This window comes from Rutidosis leptorrhynchoides, chromosome 9 (genome assembly GCF_046630445.1).
Source record: "Rutidosis leptorrhynchoides isolate AG116_Rl617_1_P2 chromosome 9, CSIRO_AGI_Rlap_v1, whole genome shotgun sequence".
Lineage (NCBI taxonomy): Eukaryota > Viridiplantae > Streptophyta > Magnoliopsida > Asterales > Asteraceae > Rutidosis > Rutidosis leptorrhynchoides.
Genome location: NC_092341.1, coordinates 101591612 through 101614032, shown reverse-complemented (window position 1 = coordinate 101614032; position 22421 = coordinate 101591612). Strand labels below are relative to the sequence as shown.

The window sequence follows — 22421 nt, the reverse complement described above, 5'->3', positions numbered from 1 at the left end:
TGACATGATCACACAGTTGAAGGAGATGTTCCTTCAACAAGCTCGTGTCGATCACTTTAAAACGGTCCGAGCGCTTCATGCATGTCGGATGGACGACACCCAATCCGTTTCATCTTATGTCCTTAAGATGAAAAGCCTTATTGATCGAGCAAACTATCTAAATTGCAACGTGTCTAATGAATTAGCCACAGACCTTATCCTTAACTCATTGTCAAAGAGGTTTGACACATTCGTGTTAAACTATAACATGAATGGTTGGGATAAAAGCATTGGCGAATTACATGCCATGCTTAAGACGGCAGAAGCAAGCATGGGTAAAAGGGCTTCACCCGTGTTTACGATCAATGAAGGCGGGTCCAAAAACCATAACACTTCTAAGCTAAAGGCGGCTAAGAGGAAAGGACCCGCCTACCAAGGCAAGGGAAAGGGAAAGGGGAAGATGGTTACCCCAGCCAACAATAACCAGAAGCAAAAGATTGCTGGAAAGGCTAACCCCAAGGAAGATCCGTGCTTCGGTTGCGGTGAAATGGGTCACTGGAAACGCAACTACCCGGTCTACCTAAAAGAGTTGAAGGAAAAGAGGGATGCAGGGCAAACCTCAGGTAATGTATATATGGTATACATTAAGCTTAGTATTACTTCTTCTAATACATTGGTATTAGACACAGGATGTGGAACTCATATTTGCAATACTTTGCAGGGGTTCAAAAGAAGTGATCAAGATGCGGGAACAACAAGTCTCTTCATGGGAAATGGAGCAAGGGTGCAAGTGAAAGCTCAAGGAGACTTTGTTTTAAAGCTACCAAGTGGTTTGGAGCTTATTTTGAAAAATATTTTGTATGCACCCGATTTATCTCGAAACATTATTTCTGTATCCCGTTTGAAACAATATGGTTTTAATCGTAATTTCATTAATGATGATATCCATGTTTCTTTAGATAATGTGTTCTATTTTAAGGCCTCTCCTTCAAATGGTATTTATGAATTGGTTCATGATGACACATCATACAATAGCTCAATATACCATGCAAACACCAAGAAACTCAAAAGGGATTTGAGTGACTCCTACTTATGGCATTGTCACCTTGGCCACATAAATAAGAATCGAATGCATACACTTCAAAAGAATGGCCTTTTGAAATCAAATGAACTAGACTCGTTTGATGTATGTGAATCTTGTTTACAAGGCAAAATGACTAAAGCACCTTTCAAAGGGCTAAGGACTTATTGGAATTAATACATTCAGATGTATGTGGACCCTTTAAGCACATAACTAGGAATGGTGAAAGATACTTCGTTACTTTCATTGATGACTTCAGTCGTTTCGGATATGTCTACTTATTAAGACACAAGGACGAAACTTTTGAAGCATTCAAGGAATATCAAAACGAAGTAAAAAATCAACTCAATAAGACGATCAAGGTACTTCGTACCGATAGAGGAGGTGAATACCTAAGCGATGCTTTCCAAGATCATCTTAAAAGTTGTGGGATTATCTCGCAACTTACTCCTCCTGGAACACCCCAACTTAATGGAGTTTCCGAAAGGAGGAACCGAACCCTAATGGATATGGTTCGATCTATGATGGCTAGAAGCTCGTTACCTCTATCATTTTGAGGTTATTGTCTATGCTCCACGGCTCGTATTTTAAATATGGCCCCAACCAAGAAAGTGGAACGAACTCCTCATGAGATGTGGTTTGGAAAACCTCCATCTCTATCATACTTAAAGGTATGGGGATGTGAAGCTTATCCTAAGCGTTACGTCCCTAATAAGTTGAATGCTCGATCCACGAAGTGTATCTTCATAGGATATCCCAAGGATGATATGGGATATTATTTCTATGATCCTTCCGAGCAGAATGTATTTGTTGCTCGGAAGGCGGAATTCCTTGAAACTAAGTTCCTAATGGAAGGTAATAGTGAAAGGAAGATAGATCTTGAAGAGATTCAAGATCAAGTAGATGATACACAATTGGTTAACACTAGCACTCAACATAAAAATGTTGAGAATGATCAAATGGATGATCAAAGTATACAAGACGTTTGCAAATCTGGTAGGATTAGTAATCCTCCTGAGAGATATGGGTTTCTCATGGATGATTGCTATGTGGTTGATTTGGATGAACCAACAAACTACCAAGATGCTTTATCAAGGATTGATAAAGATAAATGGCAGGAAGCCATGAACGCTGAGATGCAATCTATGTATGACAACCAAGTTTGGGAACTAGTTGTACAACCTGCTAGCTCCAAGTTAGTTGACTGTAAATGGATTTTCAAGATGAAAACCGACATGCATGGAAACTTAAATACATATAAAGCCAGACTTGTGGCAAAAGGTTTCACTCAAACTCAAGGGGTTGACTATGATGAAACCTTTTTGCCTGTGGCAATGCTAAAGTCTATTAGGATATTATTTGCCATTGCTGCTCATTATGATTATGAAATTTGGCAAATGGATGTCAAAACCACTTTCCTAAATGGATATCTTGAGGAAGATGTCTATATGGTTCAGCCTAAAGGTTTTGTCGATCCGAAACATCCTAACAAAGTATGTAAGTTAAAGAAATCAATCTACGGATTGAAACAAGCATCTAGAATGTGGAATCATCGTTTTAATGAGGAAGCCAAGAAATTTGGCTTCATTAAAAATGGTGATGAATCTTGTGTATACAAGAAAGTTAGTGGGAGCACTATCATGTTCCTTGTATTATATGTGGATGATATATTGTTATTTGGAAACGATATTCCGACAATGCAATGTGTTAAGACTTGGCTGAAAAGCTGCTTCTCTATTAAGGATCTTGAAGAAGCACAATACATTTTGGGGATTAGGATCTACAGGGATAGATCCAAGAAATTGATAGGTTTGAATCAAAGTGCATACATTGAAAAGATCTTGAAAAGGTTCAAGATGGAAAACTCTAAGAAAGGTTTGGTACCTATTCAAAGAGGAACGCTCCTTAGTTCATCTCAGTGTCCCACCACAAAAGATGAACAGGAAAGAATGAAGAAAGTCCCATATGCGTCTGCTATTGGGTCAATCATGTATGCAATGATATGCACTAGACCAGATGTGTCATGCGCTCTTAGCCTGACAAGTAGATACCAGAATAACCCAGGAAACAGTCATTGGATTGCTGTTAAAAGTATATTGAAATACCTTAGGAGGACTAAGGATATGTTTCTAATATATGGGTCTGGTGAGGAGGAGCTCGCTGTGAAAGGTTACGTGGATGCGAGTTTCCTAACTGATCGTGATGATTCTCGATCACAATCCGGTTATGTCTTCACATTAAATGGAGGTGCGGTCTCTTGGAAGAGTTCAAAACAGGATGTTGTTGCATTATCCACTACAGAGTCGGAGTACATTGCTGCCTCATTGGCAGCTCAGGAAGCTGCATGGATGAAGAAATTCATCAACGACTTAGGAGTAGCCCCTTCCATTCAGGACCCTCTTGAGATCTTTTGTGACAACGAGGGTGCGATTGCTCAAATCAAGGAACCTCGTGCTCACCAAAAGACCCGTCACATTGAGCGGAGATTCAACTACATAAGGGATGAAGTTGAAAAGGGAAAGATATGTATTCGCAAAGTTCACATAGATCTTAATATAGCGGATCCATTCACGAAGCTCTTACATGGTGCAAAACATCAAGGGCATGTTAGTGCATTAGGGCTTCGATATTCTAGTGATTGGTTGTTATCTGTTTTAAGTATTGTAACGGAACGAAATTGTTCAAACTCATTAATATAATTATGGCATTAATTTATTTTGAGTTATGTTCCTATTTTGCATATTTTATCCATAAATAAGTAATTATTCTAAATTCCATAGTCGATCACATTTGTGGGAACAAGTGTGAGGTATAGACTATTGTGAACTTGGATTGGTATACATTCACGGGATGAATGTGGGGCAAGGTTGCTACCAAGGATCACAGATATTTGTGGGATACAAATATTGGAAGACCCGCCCTCAAGATTTACTAAATGGAACCTTTGTGGTTGATCACACGTAATCTTGAGTAAAGGAGAATATCATTGTATCCTCTGACCTGAGATACATATTGGGTTCGGATATTCACTAAGTATTCTGCCTTGATTCTTTCCTTCGCTATTCTGAAATATGGTAGTTCATAAGGTAGAGCTCAGGTGTAATACAAAGTATATATCTAGGACGTATGTAGTCAAGATGGAATTTGTCCCTCTTATTCGTTGAGAGTCAGATGTCTAAGGCCTGATAAAGTTAAATCTAGAAGAGAGTGATCACTCTGTGTCTCTTGGATTTAACATGACATCTAGGATGAAAGGATAAATGAAAGATTCACCTATTCATATTCGAGATGGGAACTCGAAAGGGATGATGTTATTGAATGGCACAAAGTCATAACATATTGGGGGTGATGGACAGTCGTTAGGTGGTATCCATCACTTGCATTAATTTCTTATGTTTCTCGTGCAAGTGGTAGATTGAAGGTATTTCGTATGCCCGAGAGACATATTAAATTAATGTGGCTAATATGTTTTGATCCAAGTCGGGTCATACCCAATAACAAGCTTATCGACATCTTAATCACATTTTAACGATTGGATCGTTGATTAAATTACGCAACACTTGAAATTTAAGTAAAGTGGTTTTCTTAAATAATATTACTTGATGTGTATATAAATTATGGAATAATTTATATAATAAGAATTTAATTATTTATAGGTTAAATAATTAATAAAGTTATGTTACATTTTATAAAATTGGTTTTATAAAATAAAGTAAACATAACTTATAAATGGAATTCATAAAAATGAGTTTTATAAATAAGTATACATAATTTTATAAAATGTAAGTTTATAAAGTGTGTTTTATAAAATCTAATTTTATAAATACAACTTTATAAAATGTGCAAGTATAAAAATGTGTCTAGTTTATAAAATCATTTTATAATAATGTGGGTGGCTTTGGAAGTGAAGCAAGCATGCTTTGACTAGCCATTTGAGTGGTGGATTGCATATTCAAGGTGCATATGTACCAAGGCTTTTGTAAGACCAAAAACACACATTGAAACTCATCAATTACACTTCAAAAAAAAAACTGCATCATTCTGTCCAAAAACAGCCTGCTGGCTGTGGGGTTTTGGTGCACAAAAGGAGTTCATTATTTAATTTTTAGAAGCTAAATTCAAGTGTCAACAAATCCTAACTAAAGCACAAGGTGTTGGTGATAAGTTTGGGGTATAACTACTTGAGGTTTCATCCATTTGAGGCTTCATTCATCTTCATCATCTTCAACATTCATCACCTAGCTAGGAGTAGGTATAAAACTCTTTACTTGCTTATAGTTTGTAAGTATGTTTCACAACTTGATCCTAATTGGGATTTAACTTTATTTGGTTAAAGATTAACAAGTTACAAAATGGCAATTACATGCTTCCGCTTTAATTTTGATTCTTAAAAGGTTTTAAGTGTTATGAAACTTGTTAAATCCCAACACTAACATTAAATGCCCTCTCACGTGCGGGTTCTTTGTTCTTCTCTTTATCAGGGCATTGATTTATAAAGTGACCAGACTTCCCGCATCGAAAATATTTCTTGACATCGGTCGGTTTTGTCTTTACTTCAGAAACGATGGCATATCAATCTTTTGCCACATGTCCTTTCTTGTTGCACTTATCACAGACCACTTGGCAATAACCTGCATGATGTGTGTAACATATTTTACAGAACGGATGGGGTCCCTTATAGTTTGGACTTGCGGTTGCCCCATCTTGTTTACCTTTAAAAGTTTCTTGTTTCTTCAGGTGAGTACTTTTGCCCTTATAGTCTTCCCATTTCCTCTTTCCTTCAGTTGTCTTGACTTCGGTAATTGGTACCTTAATCGAACTCTCTGTGATCTGGTCCATGAGTTGGTGTGCCATTGTCATGGCTTCCTGCATCGTATTTGGTTTGGACAATGTAACATTTCCTTTGATATTGATCGATAAACCGTCAATATACATTTCTATCTTTCGTTTCTCGTTTAGCACCAATTCGGGACACAACAAGGCTAGTTTCATGAAACGCTTTTCATAGTTATTGAGATTCGCGCCGAAAAACTTCAGATTACGTAACTCAGATTCCATTTTTGTGATCTCGTTTCGAGGACAGTACTCCTCGATTAGCATCTTTTTCAGTTCTTTCCAAGAGATATCATATGCCGTATCTATTCCTTCTGCTTTAGCATAATTGTTTCACCAAGTAAGTGCACCGTCTTGCAACGTGCACGAAGCATACTTTGTCTTGTCTCCATTCGCACAATTACTGATTTTGAAAACGGACTCCATCTTTTCAAACCATCGGGTTAGACCGACTGGTCCCTCAGTTCCACTAAACGTCTGTGGTTTGCATCCTTGAAAAGTTTTGTATGAGCACCCGTTTCGTGAGTTTGTGTTTACAGCTGCTGCTTTGGCTGCTGCTTCGGCTGTTGCTTTTGCTGCCTCAGCTGCAGCAATTCTTTCATTCACACGTTTCTCGACTAGTTCCTCAAACTCAGCATCCGACATTTGAGACATGTTTCTTCAATAAACACAACAGAGATAATTTAATAATATAGAATATTATAGGTAAAATGAGTTGTCAATAGTTAATCGTAGCATATTAATAATATGAACCAATTATTATAAAAGCTTTTTCTTCTTATTAGCATTTTATAATTATTTCTAGGGTATTACCTACCCGTTAAGTTCATACATAATAGCTAGTACAAGGAATTAACTACTAAAATCCTAATAATATTCCACAATGAAAAATTATAGCGAGTTACTACGTTATTATGTAATAATAATAATAAGAAGTAGTAATAATACAAATTATCATTCCATGCATTTATTATTAATAAACCAAAATAATACAATACTATACAATACCGATATTTTACATATGATTATTTTACATAACAAGATAGAGTAGCACACATAAGCAATAGAATAGCGCATGGAAGATTTATGGTTGCGAGGTCGTTTATTCAGAACTATCGGAAACTTCTTCCCATTTGGTTCTCTCTACCAATTGTTTGTGTGCACATGGTCCGACAGATATTCTGGCAATGTATTTAATTTTTGGTTGGGGTTTTGAGGTACCCGTTGCCTCAGTGGGTTTAATACAATAAGGGTGGTTACAGATCGAATGGTCCTGTTCCTTTTTATTAATTAAGGACATTTTATTATTGTGGTTGTTTTTATTATCTATAGCAAGTTGGAATTTCTCCTTAGTGACTTCTTTTATTTCATTAGCGAAATCCTCCTCCTCACTGATCTCGTCTGATGACGAACTATCTGAGTCATGTGTAGGAGAATATGATGACGAACTGTCTGCATCATGTGTACGAGAATATGTACCGGTGGTCATGAACCGAAATCTGCCAGGCGTAATATTCACAACCCGCCCGTCGGCGGTGTATCTGGCCCAATGTCCATGTTCGTTTAGAAATGGACGATCTTAGTTTACTCCAGGGATAATGGGTCCATGCCAACGATACTGTGGCTCCGGAAAACTAGAGCTGGGTGGAGCTAGAACCTCCTCTGGGTTTACCGGGAGTTGAGATTCCCCGGCTAACACAACTTCTTCTTTAATAGGTATTGGAACGCCCTTTTCAGTTGTGGATATAATAGATTCAGTGTCCGATTCCGAGTCGTACAAAATGATAGGATTAGAAGAAGTCATCTATCACATAATTGAAACAACAATTACGTTAGCATATAAATATATCACATATAATGTTTTTGACCAAATGATAAGCAAAAATCAGTAAAAATAGATATGGTCATAGTCCAGACTCACTAATGCATCCTAACAATTACCAGTTAAACACACTAATGTAATTTCTGGTTCCCTATGACCTCAAGCTCTGATACCAACTGTAACGACCCGTCAAAATCGCTATTGACGCGGCACGTTAATCATTGATTCCACAGTGAGGTTTTGACCTCTATATGATACGTTTTGATAAAATATTGCATTCATTAAAATAAGTGACTTTCTAAACATAGAAAGTTATAAACATGTGGGCGAGTGCTTAGGTATAAGCAAAACCCCAAAATACATAAGTCTTTAATTTACAAGTTGACATCACAGTCCAATTATTTATTACACAACGCAGTTTTATTTTGAATGCAATAAACTTTGTATAAAGCATGAGAAACTCCATGCAGGCAACAAGCACATCACAGCGGAAGCAGTCTAAGGACCTGAAAATAAAACATGCTAAAAAGTCAACACGAATGTTGGTGAGTTATAGGTTTAATTGCTCGAGTCATAAATATATATAAAGATAAACCACAAGATTTCATCAAAAGTTTATCAATAGATTCTACGTAACAGAGCACCCAGGTAACTAAACTTAACGCTATAGTGATAATTACCCCATTCGTTTTAATACACGCAAACCAACGTATCTTAAACTCAAATAACATACGTCCGTTAAAAGGCTAGCGATCTAGCTCGGACGGGGATGTCAAGCCCTATGGATCCATATACAATTATTCGCGCCCACCAGTCCATATCCTATGTACTGGCAGCTACTAATTACCAAAGCTAAGGGATTTTTGGTTTAACTCAGTGTAGAATTTAGTATGTACTTGTGTCTTATTGCGTTTAAAATAAATTGCACGTATTCTCAGCCCAAAAATATTTAAAGTATTTAAAAAGGGAGACTATAAACGCACAGTTCAATATTGCGATTCAATATTGTAGGAAAATTGCGTAGACTTAATGATAGTAGACGACTGTATAGTTGGCCTTGGATTCAAGAACAATACCCAATATTTCTTAGTTTTAAAACGATTTGAAACCCGAATTAAAAATACCCGCGTATATACCTTATTATTATTAAACTTAAATTATAAATTATAAATTATAAATATCATTTACTCTTACAGAAGAAATAAAAGAAGTGAATGTGTGCAGAGTCGTGCAGAAAACTGGCGTATTTATAGTACTTTTCGATTTACTGTAGCTCATGCGATCGCATGAGTTTTCAGTGTTTTTTCCATGCGATCGCATGGCCGCCTTTTCCGTTTTTGTTTGCTAGTTCGTCGACATCAAATAGTTTACTGTAGAAAATAGTGTTTTACTGTAGCAAATAGTGTTTTACTGTAGCAAAGTCGTTTTTACAGTAGCAATTAGTGTTTTACTTGTACATCTTATAATATATATATATATATATATATATATATATATATATATATATATATATATATATATATATATATATGTATATTTACATAATATTAAATCATATAGAGAATTGGTTTAAATTAGTCGAAATTTTCCGGGTCATCACATATGCGGTCAGCCGTGATTCAGCCGTGGATTCTTCTGATCACCAATTTCTTCACTTCTTCTACTCTTGAGTGCGTTTTGACGATTCTTAGGTTCTATAGAATACTTGAGGGCAAGTTTTCTTTTCCTAACATTGAATGATCACATCCTCCCGATGTTTAATCATCAATGACACGTAATATACTATATATATATGTATATATGTATATATATATATATATATATATATATATATATATATATATATATATATATATATATATATATATATATATATATATATATATATATATATATATATATATATAACACACAATCCTAATACAAGTAAACTTCCTTTAATAATCTTTTAAATTCATTTTTCAAAAACACTTTTGCATTTATAAGAAAAATCTTTCATTAATTCAAAATCTTTTTGAAAAAGTTATTCTCATTAGCATTTTGATTATTGGTTTTGATTTATTTTAAGATTTCTCAATCCTTGACTTATCCCTTCCATTGAATTGCTAGCTTGGTCCATTTTTTCACGTTCTCAATTTTCCTAATAATAGACAATGGACTTGATTTGTGTTTGCTATAGTCGTGACACACATTCATTTCAAGTTTATCTCTTGATGAATCATAAGTAGTCATCCTTTCAAGTTTTCTTTTCAAAGTGTTGTTTTCATCAATTAAAATTTGTTAAGTTGTCATCACTTATGCATATGTATGTGTCATCATCAAAACATATTATTTTGTTAATCATCATACTTAACTTTGTCGTTTAGTTCATTAACCAATATTCAACCAACAGGAACGATTTAGAGCCACGAATGAATTTCCCCATTCCCATTTCATTTGTAAGGAAAACATTCGGGTTTTGGAGTTTTTTCGCTGAATAAATGAGAGAGAGTGGGAGGGTGGAAAAAATTAGAAAAATAAGCGAGAAATTCTTTATATTCAAGTCAATCGGATCAACTTCCTCTTCTTCCTCAATAACCGGTCGATACCTTGCATTACGACGACCAATAACAACCGCATCTGGATGTAACCACTTTGACTCTGTCTTCAAAAAATTTCAAGTTTTATAATTTGCAAAACCTTTCTTCACCTCATCGCGATAAACTTCTTCACAACGAACTTTAAAATCCACATCGTTCTCTCCACTCCTCCAATCATGCTTCAATCGAATACCTATCCCGTTAAATTTATGACAACCGGCATTCAGTTTTGTCCATTTGCTAGATAACGAATCTTTCTTACGTTTATAAATTGGTTTGCGTTCGTGGTATTCTTCTTGAACTTGATACCAAAATAATGCTCCTAAACCAAATCAATTTGAATTAGTTACAACGATATAATTTCATATACTATAAATATATATACAAATATATATATTTCGACTATATATATATATATATATATATATATATATATATATATATATATATATATATATATATATATATATATATATATACATACCTGTTTGATAGTTTCTGATCCACGAATCTTTCAAAACCGTGACCCAACTTTCGGCCAAACGTAACTCATCTTGTTCATGCCAACTTTGTTGAACAACCCTTGGTTTCACCCTTGACGTTTCGGTCACTTTTTGTTTCCCTTTATCTTTTTGTTTCTTCGATGTAGGCGTTTCAACCTCATCTTCGAACAATTGGGGGTTGATTCACTTGTGAATCGTGGTTGAGGAAAACGTGTTCATATCTTCAGTTGAAATTCGTTGATTAGGTACGTGAACTTGCCACGAAACACCACCAAAAGATTTAGGTGTACTCGGAATCGGAGCCGACCAATTCCATTGACTATAAAAAAGATTATTTGTGTTGTATGGAGAGTTTTGATTATTTGGCTTGAATGGAGTGTTTAGATAATTTGGATTGTTGGTCAATTTAAAAATGTATGTATTTGTAATGAGAAAGATGAGGTTGTAGTTGCTGGTGAATTGTATATATAATTAATATAAATGAGATAATGGCCAAAGAGCCTTGTTTAAATAAATAGAAAAAGCATCGAAAATCCACAAAAACCTAGCGCCGGGTATGTGACACTGGGTCACCGACGGCGAAGTCCAACGACGAGGCGATGTCTTGTTTTAGACATCCCCATCGTCGATTTCGAAGAACGGCAAAAAAAGGATCGACACCCGGTGCTCTTACAAGCAAGTTGAGTTGACATATAGACAATCACTCATCAATCCTAAAATAAGTCGAGTTGTTTCTCCACTCAATGCAATGATAGAGAAAGTCAACCGTAAACTCGCGAGAAGAGAAACAACTATCAGAAAAATCTACAGCCAATATCTGATACTATAATTATAAAAAAAATTGTTCGAACCAAAATAAATTCTGATATAAGATTATATGGTTCAGATATTAAAAATTGAAACATATTCGAGTGCAGAAAACATGACACTATAAATCAACAACCACAATATGTGTACAAATTCAACAAATCCACAATCACAAATCATTTCTAATTCAAAGTTATGTGAAAAAACTTGAATATCCCAATAGGATTTACATAAACAATAAACACAACATGACATAATAAACACATACAAATATAATATCAACCAAGTTTGTGATGAAATAACAAACAACTATTCACATACACATCTTGACTGCACTCAATTCCTTATATATGGACGGCCCTGATCCTCTTTTCAAGTTTCTCCAGTATCTTTTTACCATATAGATTGCTTTGCATTGCTGTTACATTCCCCGATATAAGCTTACGCAAGCACTGGTGCGCGAAACCCTAATCGACAAACGACTTCAGTACAAAAAACTAATGAAAAAAGCAAAAATTGGAACAAAAACTAAATAAAGTTAATTAATTTACCTTGGATACTTTGAGTGCTGACTGTATAACAAAGTTTCCGTAGGGATCAACAAGAAGAGAAGCCGAATTTGGACTTCGAACCAATTCAAGAATGATTTTTGATGATATTTCGGGTCCCGATTCAGTCAAACATCTCTCCACAACATTACTAGCATACTTACTTTGAGACAGATATGCAAAATGTCCTTGAAGGTGTCTTACAAGAAGTTCCGTTAACTCGGGGGACTTCAATCCTACCATGTGTTGCAGCACATAATTTCTTCAAATAAGAGGAAAATAAAAGTTAGTCATTCGACACCAGATGATACAACGAAACATACTTAGACGTAGCAGAATGAACACGTTAGAAAATGGATCAAAACATGTTTAATACACACATCATGTTTCTATTAGAAGTTGAAATGGGCCAAGTTAGGTCAAAACAGCCTACAAACATTTATGTGTAGTGGCTACTCTACATAAGACCACTAAAGGAACCATCATTAGTTTGAATTTTTTTTTTACAAAGTAGCGTTCAAATTATATAAGTTACTACTAAATTTAAATATATGATCTCACATATTTTTTAAATTTATAATTTTTTTAAGGCAAACAGCCTCTAAAGTACCCTTCAAATATAATTATTTAAAAAAATAAAAAACTCACAACCCCTTTAAAATTTTGATCCTAGATTCGCCACTGTTTTGTGGACCAAACTTTAACAAAAATATAACTAACTACTCTGGAATACGTGACATAATCCGTCGGACACGTTCCACTTTTAGCTGTTTTTTTCTTCTGATTGATTGATTTAAAATTACATAACAAATATACCTATTCATAAGTTAATGGGCCACGATTTCTAATGCTAATACTAAATAAGATAAATGAAAAGAGTAGTTATAAATTGGAACGCACCCAAACGGATCTTCTGCTATCTGGATTGCATTGTTCATAATCTCACCAACAAGATGATTTCTCACTTCACCACACGAGTGCTCCACGCATGCCTGCATTACACAGCACCCACTTCTATCCGTCGCAACTTTAAAGCAATTATTCGCTATATCATCAAGAAGAAGCTGCCAAAAGTCAACACTAATAGTCACTAAAAGTCAACACTAATAGTGAAAATTGTTGGAAACTAAACTTGATTGTGGGCTATTTGTTTTGGATTTGGGCTTGCAAGTATACAAATATTTTGGATCAAGATTATAGCCCATTATGTAGAAACTTCTTGTAATATGTAGTAGTGAAAGTGTGTAGAATGTGTGTAGAATAATCTTGTAAAATATCTAAGTCTAGAATTATCATGAGAATACTTAGGAAATATCTAGATATTAGATGATGAAGTATTCTAGACTAGTCCATGGTGTAGTATAAATAGATGGATTCACCTCTCATTTGTAATCAATCAACAAGGCAATTCAATAAGCAAATCAAGTAATAAACAAAGCCTTCAAGATCAATCAAACTTCTAAATCATCAATCCTCTCTTCCACAAATAATATACATAACCTCTTATTTCTGACAAATTGGTATCAAGAGCTTGGTTCGACAAGATGATGGCCAACAATGTCATCACTTTTCCTCGCCTCACAAAGGATAATTATGATCGATGGAGCATCCAAATGAAGACCTTCCTAGGTGGACAAGACTTATGGGAGATTGTGGAGGAAGGCTATGAGGAACCTGCAGAAAAAGGTCCTCTCGGCAAGGAGAAAAAATTAATGAAGACGAACGATCAAAAGGCTCTTTCCATCATCCAACAAAGTGTAGATGATGGAGCTTTTGAGAAAATTGCAAGTGCAACCACCGCCAAGAAAGCATGGGAGATCTTGGAGAATTCTCACAAGGGAGTTGAAAAGGTGAAAAAGGTTCGACTACAAACACTACGAGGTGAGTTCGAATCCTTAAATAAGAAAGACTCAGAATCAATTTCTGATTATTTTACAAGAGTCTTGGCGATTGTCAATCAATTAAAGAGGAATGGTGAAACTCTAAGTGATGTAAGAGTCATTGAGAAGATTCTTAGATAATTAGATTCAAAATTCGACTATATAGTCGTAGCCATCGAAGAATCTAAAGATCTAGAATCAATGACTATAGATGAACTCATGGGTTCACTACAAGCCCATGAAGAGAGGTTCAATAAGAAAAATAAGGAGCCTTTGGAGCAAGCTTTACAAGCAAAACTGTCTTTCAAGGAAGAGAGTAGTGAACAGACTCATCAACCGAGTCAACGAGGTCGTGGTCAAGTACGTGGTCGAGGACGAGGGCAAGGATATTCCAAACGTGGAGGTTATAGTTCTTATAAAAATGAAGAAAGAAGTCAAGATTTTCACCCGACAAGAGGTCGCGGGAGAGGCTACACAAGTAGAAGGCCAAGGTATGACAATTCTCAAACCAAATGCTATAATTGTCATAAATTTAGCCACTATGCCTCGGAATGCGAGAAGTCAAACAATTACGTGCAAGAAAGAGCAAATTTTGCACAAGAAGATACTGAAGCCGTGGAAAACACTTTGTTACTAGCATGCAAAGGTGAAGATAACGGAGAATCAAATTTATGGTATCTCGACACGGGTGCAAGCAACCATATGTGCGGTGACAAAAACATGTTTGTGGAGTTAGACGAGGTAATAAGTGGAAATATCACCTTTGGAGATTCTTCAAAAGTCCCGGTTAAAGGCAAAGGTAAGATCCTCATCCGCTTGAAAAATGGAAGGCATCAATTTATCTCTAACGTGTATTATGTGCCTAATATGAAGACGAATATACTGAGTATTGGACAACTCTTAGAGAAAGGCTATGATATTCACATGATAAATCGTAGTCTTTATCTGAGAGACCAAAAAGGAGGTTTGATTGCTAAGGTGTCAATGTCAACGAATAGGATGTTCATGCTAAATATTCAACATGACATTCCAAGATGTTTAAAAGCATGTTTCAAAGATAATTCTTGACTTTGGCACATGAGATACGGGCACTTAAATTTTGGAGGGTTAAAATTATTATCAAGTAAAGGAATGGTGAAGGGTTTGCCTCCAATTAATCATCCGGATCAAATATGTGAGGGATGCCTTCTAGGAAAGTACTTCCGAAACAGTTTTCCAACAAAAGCTTCTAGTAGAGCGAAGAAACCTCTAGAACTTATTCACACGGATGTGTGTGGACCCATCAGCCCACCGTCTTTTGGTAAAAATAGATATTTTCTTCTATTCATTGATGATTTTAGTCGAAAGACATGGGTCTATTTTCTAAAAGAGAAGTCGGAAGCTTTTGGAATGTTCAAGAAGTTTAAAGCATTTGTGGAGAATCAAAGTGGTCTCACCATAAAGGCGTTGAGATCCGATCGTGGAGGAGAGTTTACATCCAAGGAATTCAAGGAATTTTGCGACAACAATGGCTTATGACGTCCTCTAACTCTTCCATATTCACCTCAACAAAATGGTGTTGCAGAACGAAAAAATAGGACCATTCTTGATATGGCCCGGAGTATGTTAAAGAGCAAAAGGATGCCTAAGGAGTTTTGGGCTGAGGCAGTGGACTGTGCGATCTATCTAGCAAATCGCTCGCCCACTAGAAGCGTCAAGAACAAAACGCCCATTGAAGCTTGGAGTGGAAGGAAGCCCGGCATCTCACACCTTCGAGTGTTCGGAAGTGTGGCATATGCTCATGTGCCAGATCAGAAGAGGACGAAGCTCGATGATAAAAGCGAGAAACTCATATTCGTGGGTTATGACTCAAGTTCGAAGGGTTACAAGCTATACAATCCCAAGAATGGTAAAGTAATCTCAAGTCGAGACGTGGTGTTCGATGAAGAAGCAACACGGGATTGGAATGTTCCCGAAGAGGAGAACTACGACTTTCTCCCTTATCCATTCGAGAGTACTGCAAAGAACGAAGAATATCTAGAAGTTCAAGAACCTTCTAGTACACCATCTCCGCACTCTCCACATACTCCAACCACTACACCTAATGAAGTGACACCAACATCAGGAGGAGAATCAAGTAGGCTACAACATCACACAAGGAGCATTGAGGAGTTGTACGAGGTAACACAGCCTATGGAGGATCTATCATTGTTCTGCCTTCTTGCCGATTGTGAGCCAATAAGCTATGAAGACGCAACAAAAAGCCAAAAGTGGAAATGTGCTATGGACGAAGAGATTCAAGCAATCGAGAAGAATAATACGTGGGATCTTGCCACACTACCAAAGGGACATAAGGCTATTGGTGTAAAATGGGTGTACAAGGCCAAGAAGAATTCCAAAGGTGAAGTTGAAAGATATAAGGCAAGGTTGGTGGCGAAGGGATATAGTCAACGAGCCGGCATAGACTATGACGAGGTATTTGCTCCCGTCGCTCGTCTAGAAACTATAAGATTGATAATCTCACTTGCGGGTCAACATAATTGGAAGATTTATCAAATGGATGTCAAATCCGCGTTCCTTAATGGCCACTTAGAAGAAGAAGTCTATATAGAACAACCTTTGGGATACATCGTGAAAGGCCAAGAGAATAAGGTGCTAAAATTGAAAAAGGCCTTATACGGGTTGAAGCAAGCGCCTCGGGCATGGAATAGCAGGATAGACAAGTATTTCCAGCAGAATGACTTTACGAAATGCCCCCATGAGCATGCCCTCTACACCAAAGTTAGCAATGATGGAGATGTTATGATTGTGTGCCTATACGTGGATGACTTGATATTTACCGGTAGTAATCCCAAAATGTTTGAGGAGTTCAAGAAAGCAATGGTTCGGGAGTTCGAGATGACCGACATTGGACTTATGGCTTACTATCTTGGGATCGAGGTAAAACAAAAGAAAGAAGGAATATTCATATCCCAAGAAGGTTATGCGAATGAGGTGCTCAAGAAGTTTAAGATGAATGACTGCAAGTCAATGAATACACCGGTGGATTGCAATCTCAAATTGTCAAAAGATGATGAAGGATACTTGGTAGACCCAACACAATACAAGAGTTTGGTTGGAAGTTTGAGATACCTAACCTGCACGAGGCCAGATATTCTTTACGGAGTTGGACTAGTAAGTCGATACATGGAAGCACCTACAATAAATCACTTGAAGGCAGCCAAGAGGATACTTCGCTACATCAAAGGTACGATTGACTATGGCATGTTTTATTCGCCTTCTGAGCACTTCAAGCTAGTTGGATACAGTGATAGTGATTGGGCTGGAGACATAGATGATCGTAAGAGTACGAGTGGTTTCGTGTTCTATATGGGAGATACGGCGTTCACATGGAGCTCGAAGAAGCAACCCATTGTGACTCTGTCAACGTGCGAAGCCGAGTTTGTAGCAGCAACATCGTGCACCTGTCATGCAACATGGCTCAGGAAGTTACTAAATGAGCTTAAGTTTTTTCAAAAGGAAGCTACGGAGATATATGTGGATAACAAGTCTGCGATTGCTCTAGCAAAGAATCCAGTCTTCCATGATCGAAGCAAGCACATCGATACGAAATACCATTTCATCAGGGAGTGTGTTACAAATAAAGAGGTGCAGATAAAGTACACGAAGTCATTCGACCAAGTTGCTGATATTTTCACAAAGCCTCTAAAACACGAGACTTTTCAGAGATTACGGAATATGCTCGGAGTGACGAAATCAAGTTTAAGGGGGGCTGTTGGAAACTAAACTTGATTGTGGGCTATTTGTTTTGGATTTGGGCTTGCAAGTATACAAATATTTTGGATCAAGATTATAGCCCATTATGTAGAAACTTCTTGTAATATGTAGTAGTGAAAGTGTGTAGAATGTGTGTAGAATAATCTTGTAAAACATCTAAGTCTAGAATTATCATGAGAATACTTAGGAAATATCTAGATATTAGATGATGAAGTATTCTAGACTAGTCCATGATGTAGTATAAATAGATGGATTCACCTCTCATTTGTAATCAATCAACAAGGCAATTCAATAAGCAAATCAAGTAATAAACAAAGCCTTCAAGATCAATCAAACTTCTAAATCATCAATCCTCTCTTCCACAAATAATATACATAACCTCTTATTTCTAACAAAAATTTCCTTTTTGTCAAATACTGCAAATTGTGAATTACTACTGGTCTTGTTGTTTATATCTTTGTGTTTCTTTATTCCTTAATTCCTAATCTTACAATCATCGATATTTGAAACTTGTCCTACACAGGGAAGATAAAATATACTAATTTATGTAACTGCAATCATGCAGGGAAGAGTGATAAAAGTAGAACAATATCCTCAAATAATACATTTTTTTGTGACAATTTTTTGAAATCCTAATTAATGTAACTTGCAATTGATTAGACATCAACAAGGACATGAAAAGATCTTACACGAAGGACATGTTTCATAATTACTTATAATGTTTGTATCATGTTTGAGCTTCAACCATCACTTTCTATCCATACTGAGACCAATTATTACTACATTAGTTTATATGGTCAACATTACTTTAACACTAAACAGTGCATAAGAATATAATATTCAACTTCAGTATCCTATTTGTCATCTATATATAATTTTATACAAATATTTACTGACAAAATCTTATAACCAACAGTGCACATAAAATATTTTGTTTCCATTCAACATTTTTTAAGCAACAATGAGCCCTACTAGGTCATACATATAAAACCCATCATAACAAGTGAGCACAATTTGATTAAAAAAGCTAGGTATTTCCTAGTTCATGTTATCTAAAAAGTTATACCCTCTTTATATATTTAATAAATTCGATGCATTAATTTGCCTCAGTTTTTAATTGTCTTTTATTCTGGAAGAATGTCTGATTCTATGTCTACCGGAAACAAACATATTTTCAGATTAAGTGATATAAAACAGCAATTTTACTTACTGAATTAAGAACTGTTCAGAAACAAACCATTAAGTGAAAAGTAAATGGGTCGTTAGACTATTATATCCGAACTTAAAAATATATAAAGAAATCAATGAGCTAATCTAATAGCTCAGTGGCACCCGTAATTGGCACCCGCTATATTGAAACCTTTGAAAATATGGGCGCAGGTTTGAGCCCCACTCGTGCCAAGAATTTTTACAACTAGTGGGAATCAATTCCCCTAGTTCCTGCCACAGTTTGGGGGTCCCTACCGATATGATCTACACCTTTAGAAAAAATATGTAATCGAGAAATCTTATTAACAATAAGATAACAATACCTGATTGAAATGAGTATCATAATGAAGCAAACAAAACTGAATAACATGATGACCATTTGTATCAATAGCCAAACTAGCAGCACCATCTCGGTGTAAAGCCCTAATTACCATCATAATCTGATTAGGAGATTGCAAATTCTCAAGTAATTTTTGAATTGCCCTTGTCCTACGCAATCAAAAACAACACAAACATCATTATATAATCAACATTCTAAATTTAATTAAAAAATAATTACATACAAATAAAACATACCCATAGGAACTCATACAAACAAGAATGATATCATTCGGGAGCTCGATCAGCTCCCGAATTATCAATGTCTTCTGATCATCATTACAAACACAAACAAGTTTCTGAATTACATAACTCCCAAATTGATCTTTCATCAAATCAGCAATTGAACCCAAAACATCAAACAAAACAACCTCAATCTCTTCTATTGTTGGGTTTTCAAATTTTGATTGTAAAATTTTACTACCATTTTGATCTCTAGCCAATAAACAAATCATACCCCTTAATTCTTTCAAAGGCATTACTTTAAAAAACTGTTGATTTGGCAAATTAATACATGATTCTCGAGAACTAGATACATTAGGGTTTGAAGAATACAGATTAGGGGACAAGTTTAGGTGTTGTGAAGAGTTGAATCTTTGCTTGGGGAGCAAGTAATTAGACCTTTGGTCAAAGTCCAAGGTTGGGTCAAACCCAGAACAATATACACCTGAAGAAGAATAATTTGAGACCGGGTAATTATGACGACGAAGAAAAGGGTCCACCGTAGCATGAGAAGCACTGCCCACACCGGAATAAAACCCTTGATTATTGTTATTACTTCGATAAGGACTAACAAAACCCTCGCCGGCGATCGGAGACTCAACGCCGCCGTACTCGTTATCGAGAGACGGCGGCAAGAACATCCGGCCGTCGTTGTGTGAAAGATTGAGAGAAAGTAAAGCATCGGACAGTGACTGATCAACGTCAAGCGACGGTGGAAGATTAAGCGACGGAAAGCCGTAATGCTGCGGAGACTGCGGCGCCGGTGGGGTTTGATTCATCATCGGAAAAGTGTTTCGTTGGTGATACATTGGGAAAAAAACAAGATTTTAGAAGAGTTTATTTCGTTTAGGTTTTAATTAAAAGTTTGGGGTTTTATATAATGATAATAATAAGTTTTATTAGAGTTAGAATTGTGATTGGATTATGAGTTTTATGTGAAACTAAAGATATGATTTTTATGTGAAATTAAACATTTGATTTTTATTAATGGGAAAAAAAAGTGGAGTTATGAGTGAGAAAACTTGGGAGCAATTGCATGCAATTTATAGAAAATATTCTTCATGAAATTAAACCAATACGCGGAGTCTGTTATCTAAGACCTGTAGCCAAAGGTGACCGATGTGTCTTCTTGTGCACTTTTCTCACTCTATCTCAATTTAATTTTGAATTGTAAATAATTTCAAATAAAGTAAAAAAAAAAAATTACTTTTTATTTCTATTAACTTGGCTATCCAACTTTTTTTACTAACTAATCTCATGGCGACTACACGTTTTACGAGCAGTCCAGAGTCATTATAGCGAACCTCCGTGACAATGAGAGAGAATAATTTTTTAGTTTTATAGAATCGAACCTTTGAGCACATTGGAAGGTCATGATCTTACCATGTCACCACCACCTCATAGTGTAAAACAAAATTACTTCACTTGTAATGTAGAACCAGTTTAATGTTTGTGATTATGCGGGTTTAACTCAAAATAAAATAAATATATCAATTTATATGTATTTTTAGATTCCTTATAGTGAGATAAACGTACCTTCAATTATTTTCCTCTCACAACGTCATTATTTCGTTCTCACCTATTTCCATCACTACCAGTTATTCGATCACTGCATCTCGTCGGTAGCCAGACTAACTTTATTGTAACGACCTGACATCGTTAATCAAAAATCGACTCGAATTTTTTTTTTTTACATACAGTACCTAACACGACGTGCCACTTGACTACTGAACCTGACCCAAAACTGACCTGGCACGGCGTGCCAGTCAACGACTGACCCTGACCAGATGTCTACTTGGCACTACGTGCCAGGAAGGAGGCACGGCGTGCCAGCTTGCAACTGCCAGTCCTGTTTTAAGTTTAAATGTTTAAACACCAAATTTCGAGTTTACAAACATAATTAACATCACCCAACCATCAATAGTATCGTATTGTGACCATACACATGTTTACACATCAAAACAAATTTTAAGACACCGAGGCTACATCGGCCCGTTTAACCAAATTGAATACAAGTTTTACCCACATCTCGTTTAACAACCAAACTGTAACGACCCGGCTTTTTCGACTTGCTTTTGTGCCTTGTGTTTTTGCGAAACTGCGTATTTGTGCGTACTGTGTTACTTTATACTCTGGAAACTTGATTTACGTGGTTTACTTCCATTTATATGTTAAAACGTGCCTTAGAGTACGTAGGAGACATAACTTGATCATTGGAAGCCTTTATAACTGTTAGTGTTATTTGACGTTTCGAATAAACCGCGAACTTGCGCGCACGTTTAACTTTTGTCATAATCGGAATATTATGACTACGAAATATTAATTATTATTTTATAATAATAATTACCTGGGTTTTTGGATGCTTAATTACGCGTAGTAATTTAATTATGCACAATAGTTAGTCTTGTTGAACTTTCTACCTTGTTGGGCTCAAGCCCACCCTACTCTAGCTAGTGACCCAATTAATTAGCCCTTGTCCATGTCATCAATCCTTGTCAAATTCCTTGCTTATAAATACTATCCCTTGTCCATGTCATCAATCCTTGTCAAATTCCTTGCTTATAAATACTAGCCCTTGTCCATGTCATCAATCCTTGTCAAATTCCTTGCTTATAAATACTAGCCCTTGTCCATGTCATTAATCCTTGTCAAATTCCTTGCTTATAAATACTAGCCATTTACCTCTCCTTCAAATCACTTGCTCATTTGATTTTCACACACACTTGTTCTTTCTTTCTTTCCTTTCTAGTATTGCTTGTAAGTCTTCTTTTTCTTCTTCTTTTCCTTTCATTTTCGTGGCCATCATCATCATATTATGGAGATC

The 22421-nt window shown here is 36.1% G+C and overlaps 1 protein-coding gene across 1 annotated transcript; it reads right to left on the bottom strand.

Moving 5' to 3' along the window:
* Positions 1–11948: 11948 nt before the first annotated feature.
* On the bottom strand, positions 11949–20376 carry LOC139868280 (pumilio homolog 12-like). The gene is made up of 5 exons (XM_071856609.1): positions 19574–20376; positions 19321–19486; positions 13053–13216; positions 12156–12414; positions 11949–12071 (listed from the first exon to the last, which is right to left on the bottom strand). Exons 1-5 carry the CDS (start codon positions 20374–20376, stop codon positions 11949–11951), a joined length of 1515 nt encoding a protein of 504 aa, XP_071712710.1.
* Positions 20377–22421: the final 2045 nt, after the last annotated feature.